This window comes from Rana temporaria, chromosome 4, assembly GCF_905171775.1.
Source record: "Rana temporaria chromosome 4, aRanTem1.1, whole genome shotgun sequence".
Taxonomy (NCBI): Eukaryota; Metazoa; Chordata; class Amphibia; order Anura; family Ranidae; genus Rana; species Rana temporaria.
Window position 1 is genome coordinate 13,173,792 of NC_053492.1, and position 5,476 is coordinate 13,179,267.

General features: G+C 49.6%; 1 protein-coding gene across 1 annotated transcript; it reads left to right on the plus strand.

Annotated features, from left to right (window-relative positions):
- The first annotated feature begins 624 nt into the window (after positions 1 to 624).
- Positions 625 to 2,202, plus strand: LOC120935537 (E3 ubiquitin-protein ligase TRIM41-like). Its single transcript, XM_040347587.1, has one exon. The coding sequence runs from the start codon at positions 625 to 627 to the stop codon at positions 2,200 to 2,202; it is 1,578 nt and encodes a 525-aa protein (XP_040203521.1).
- Positions 2,203 to 5,476: the final 3,274 nt, after the last annotated feature.

Sequence of the window (5,476 nt, forward strand, 5' to 3'; positions counted from 1 at the left end):
ACCCCCATTGTGTTACAAAATATTTATTAATTAAAAAAAAAAAATCAGCAACACAGAGATACACAAACAAATAAACAGTTTTCTAACTGTTTTGTCTAACAATGCAATCCAATGCAAATATCACGCCGCTTGCTTGTAGATCTCTTCATCTGCAGAGGGAACAAAAGAGAGACCATTATTATCACGGAAACAATGCTGAAGACCTCACCCACCAGAAAGGTGTTAATCCTCCTGAACACAAACACAATACTGCGTATAGGAATATTCATTACTGAAAATTTCAGAGGCACCGGCGCCACCTACTGGCAGAAGGGAGAACTGACAGCTGGGCTTCACTTCCGGGTCACTGAATAGAGCTTGACTACAAATTTGCATTGACTTGACTACAGCCAATCAGGCGACAGACATGTGACGAGACAACCCTTCCTATGATAGGGCGGTTACATTTGTTTTTTTGGGGGGAGATTGCTGGCTTTTCTCACTCCTGTTTCAGCCGTGTTGGTGACCTTTGCTCTCCTTTGTGCAAGCACTGAGCACATTCCCAGCCTCCCTCCCCTCCCCCGATGCAGGAAATTGCCTGAGAAAAAGGAACTTTGATATTCATTGCTCTGTTTGCTGTCAGCGATGGCGTCCTCAGACCTGAGAGAGGAGCTGGATTGTTCCATCTGCCTGAACATTTATACGGATCCCGTCATGTTGAAATGCGGACACAACTTCTGCCAGGATTGCATTGACCGCGTGTTTGATTCCCAAGAGGGGTCCGGAGATTATTTCTGCCCTCAGTGCCGGAAAGAGTTCCAGGAGAGACCTTCACCGCACAGAAATATCACTCTGCGGAACATCACAGAGCGTTTCCTGTCTTCTCCTCCACCACCAGAACCAGAGAAGTCCGGGATCTTCTGCACTTATTGTATTCACTCCTCTGTACTCGCTGTGAAGTCCTGTCTACTTTGTGAGGCTTCTCTATGTGATGACCATCTGAGAGTCCACAGCAAGTCACCAGAACACGTCATATGTGTCCCCACCAGCACCCCGGAGTACAGGAAGTGCCCCGTCCATAAGAAGATCCTGGAGTATTACTGCACCGAGGACTCTACTTGTATCTGTATCTCCTGCAGTTTAACTGGAGGACATCGAGGACACCAGGTGGAAACCCTACACGAGGCCTTTATAAAGAAGAAGAAAAAACTGATCAATAATCTTCAGAAACTGATTACTAAGAGAGGGAGGACAGAAGAAAGAGTCCGGAGTCTGCAGAAACATCTGGGAAAAGTACAAGGAAAAGTGAATGGAGAAACAGAGAGAGTCACTGGCCTGTTCAGAGAGCTCAGGAAACGTCTGGAAGAGCTGGAGGAGAAAGTCCTGAGTGAGATCTCCAGGCAGGCAGAGAAGATCTTAACCCCAGTCGATGATCTGATTCAGCAGTTTGAATTAAAGACGGAGGATCTGTCCAGGAAAATACGTCACTTTGAGGAGCTGTGCGCCATGACGGATCCGTTGACCGTCCTTCAGGAACCAGACTCCGGTGACTTGGGTGATACCGAGGATGGAGATGACGAGGACAAAGAGAGACATCACAAACTCTGCCGTGAGGGAGGGGCTCTGGATCTGGATGGGATCTCGCATGTACTCCACTCTGGTTTCCCGGATGTAATAAGTGGTGTCATTGAGGGGATCTTTATACCGAAAGCCGTAAACATGTTATTGGATGAGGACACGGCTCATAATTTTGTATTTATCTCCGATGATAAGAAGGGCGCATCCAAGGCGGCAAATAATCAGAATCGGCCAGATAATGAGGAGAGATTTGTGGATTTTTATCAAGTTTTAGGCAACCAGAGCTTCTCCTCGGGGAGACATTATTGGGAGGTGGATGTCCGTCATTGCAATAACTGGATCATCGGGATGTGTTATGACTGTATCTACAGGGACAAGAACGACTCCATTATTGGAAGGAATGACGTGTCCTGGGGTTTGGACAGGAAGGGTAAAAAGTATATAGCATTGCATGACGATAACGAGACCGAACTTTTTGTCGATGTTCCCATGAAAGGAGTCCGGGTATACCTGGATTATGAGGCCGGGCAGATCTCCTTCTATATGTGTGACCCCCTCTGCCACCTCCACACCTTCACCACCACCTTCACCGAGCCCCTCTATGCTGTGTTGGGTATTTGCCATTCACGTATAACATTGGCTTGAAGGGAGATGTGATAAATCTGCTTAGACACTCAATGGGAGAATATTGTAAAATGTTGTCCCAGATCCCAGTGATTGGCTCTAACCACCATCCTATACCCTGGGGCCACCAACCCATATAGCTCTGCCCAATGACATAATGCTTGGCAGTTTGCACTTTTGCTCCCATCAAACCCATAAGTATAGTAATCCAATTTTGTGTGGATCCTGCTTGGCTAAATCCCTCTCTGGTAGGCTTCTTATTGACCCCCGAGCACTGAGTTCTCAGCTCCGCCCACCCCCTGCAGATATAATAAGGAAGATCCATTGTCTCTTTTAATTTATATTAATGAGTTTACAACAAGAGGAGTGAGACTGTCACCATTTGCTGTAAATGTATCACTAGTATAAAGTGTTTCTGTTATGCATTTTTATCATAAAGGGTTTTCTCCTCTAATTTTTTACTATTACAATGTGTCAATACTTAAATCTATCAGTAATGCAGTGGAACCTTGGATTACGAACATAATCCATTCCAGGAAAATGCTCGTAATCCAAAGCACCCGCATATCAAATCGAGTTTCCCCATAGAAGTCAATGGAAACGAAAATAATTTGTTCCGCATTGACTTCAATGGCATGCAATACCGCATGTGGCCAGAGGTAGGGGGGGGGTGCCGGAGAGCCTCGGAAAGGACTGGAGACAGCTAGGCTGAACTCGGAAAGGCTCGGGAACTGAGTTTTTCTGATCGGCTCTGGCACCCCCCCACCTGAGGCCAAGCGCGGTCCTGCACACCGCGGCGGCTTGAATCCTGCTCGTATTGCGAGACAACCCTCGCAAACCGAGTCAGGATTTTTAAGAATACAGCGCTCGTATTGCGAAAAGCTCATTAACCGTGTTACTCACAATCTGAGATTTCACTGTATAATGTATCACATTTCTATGGCTATGGTCACACTATAGTGAGTGGGTGCAGGAATAGCAGCGGTTCCTGCACCCGCAGCCAAAACTTTGCCGAGACGCAGGGGGATGCCAATCATTCTTAATGGCACCCCCATGCATCTAAACCCACAACGCATTTGCTAATAATCACAATCAATAACCTTACCAAGGTCAGCCCTCCACCCTATATAACCCCTTCCATAGGGGTCGGTTTATTCAGGACTATCTTTCTCTATAATTAAGATAAAAAAGATATATATTTTAGGACAAACAAGGCTTTTTTTTGGTGATGTTGTTCTGCAAAAATTATTTTATGTTTTAATGCAATCCATAGACTAAAAAGTAACAAAACTGGGAAAAAAAAAAAAAACACGCTGTTTTTCTATTTTGATTTGTTTAGTTTAAAAAAATATTGGTATTGTACATATAAAGATGTACATTTTATCCTATCTTTTTTAAGTTCCTACCTGAACAATGATAATAAACAATGTTACTTTGTATCTCTCCATCTCCCGTCTGATCAATGTTTATAAACAATGTTACTTTGTACAGTGGCGGAACTATAGGGGTCGCTGCAATCGCACTTGCGACTGGGCCCTGCCGCTGTGGGGCGGGGGGCGAGACCCGGCATCTCCCCCAGCACCTTTGGCTGGCCATTTAGAATGCGGTTTGGGGAAGGGGGGAGGTGGGAGGCGGCGATCGGCACCTCTATGGTGCCTGTGGGCAGCGGGATCTCTCTGGGGCCTGTAGGGGCCTCTGACCCGGGCAGGTTTCACTTTCAGTTAGTTGCTCTGCTTGTACACTGTTGCTGATACATGCCGGGTCAGAGGCCCTCCCCTCTACATTGTATACACTCGGGAGAAGAACTACAAGCCCCAGGAAGATCCCCCTGCCTGTGGACACCATAGAGCTGTCGATCGCCGCCTTCCACCTCCACCAGCCAGGTACAGAGGGAACCTCTGGAAGGGGGTGGGCTCTCTGGGGACCCTGATATAAGGAGGGGGCTCTTTCGGGACCTTGATGTAAGGGGGGGGCTATCTTGGGACTCTGATGTAATGAGGGGGGCTCTGGGGACACGAATGTAAGAGGGGGGGCTCTCTGGGGACACTAATGTAGGGGAGGCTCTCTGGGGACCCTGATGTAAGTAGGGGGCTCTCTGGGGACCCTGATGTAAGGGGGAGCTCTCTGGAGACACTAATGTAAGGGGGGAGGCTCTCTGGGGACACTAATGTAAGAGGGGGGCTCTCTGCGGACACTAATGTAGGGGGAGGCTTTCTGGGAACCCTGATGTAAGGGGGCGCTCTCTGGGGACCCAGATGTATAGGGAGGCTCTCTGGGGACCCTGATGTAAGGAGGGGGCTCTCTGCGAACCCTGATGTAAGGAGGGGGCTCTCTGGGGACCCTGATGTAAGGGGGGCTCTCTGGTGACCCTGATGTAAGGAGGGGGACTCTTTCGGGACCTTGATGTAAGGGGGGGCTCTCTTGGGACCCTAATGTAATGAGGGGTGCTCTGGGGACACTGATGTAAGAGGGGGGCTCTCTGGGGACACTAATGTAGGGGAGGCTCTCTGGGACCCTGATGTAAGTAGGGGGCTCTCTGGGGACCCTGATGTAAGGAGGGATCCCTGGGGACCCTGATGTAAGGAGGGGCTCTCTGGGGACACTGATTTAAGGGGGGCTCTCTGGGGACCCTGATGTAAGGGGAGGCTCTCTGGGGACCCAGATGTATAGGGAGGCTCTCTGGGGACCCTGATGTAAGGAGGGGGCTCTCTGGGGACCCTGATGTAAGGAAGGGGCTCTCTGCGAACCCTGATGTAAGGAGGGGGCTCTCTGGGGACCCTGATGTAAGGGGGGCTCTCTGGTGACCCTGATGTAAGGAGGGGGACTCTTTCGGGACCTTGATGTAAGGGGGGGCTCTCTTGGGACCCTAATGTAATGAGGGGTGCTCTGGGGACACTGATGTAAGAGGGGGGCTCTCTGGGGACACTAATGTAGGGGAGGCTCTCTGGGACCCTGATGTAAGTAGGGGGCTCTCTGGGGACCCTGATGTAAGGAGGGATCCCTGGGGACCCTGATGTAAGGAGGGGCTCTCTGGGGACACTGATTTAAGGGGGGCTCTCTGGGGACCCTGATGTAAGGGGAGGCTCTCTGGGGACCCTAATGTAAGGGGGGCTCTCTGGGGACATTAATGTAAGAGGGAGGCTCTCTGGGGACCCTGATGTAAGGAGGGGCCCTCTGAGGACCTTGATGTAAATAGGGAGGCTCTCTGGGGACCCTGATGTAAGGCGAGGCTCTCTGGGGACCCTGATGTAGGGGAAGGCTCTCTGGGGACCCTAATGTAAGGGGGGCTCTCTGG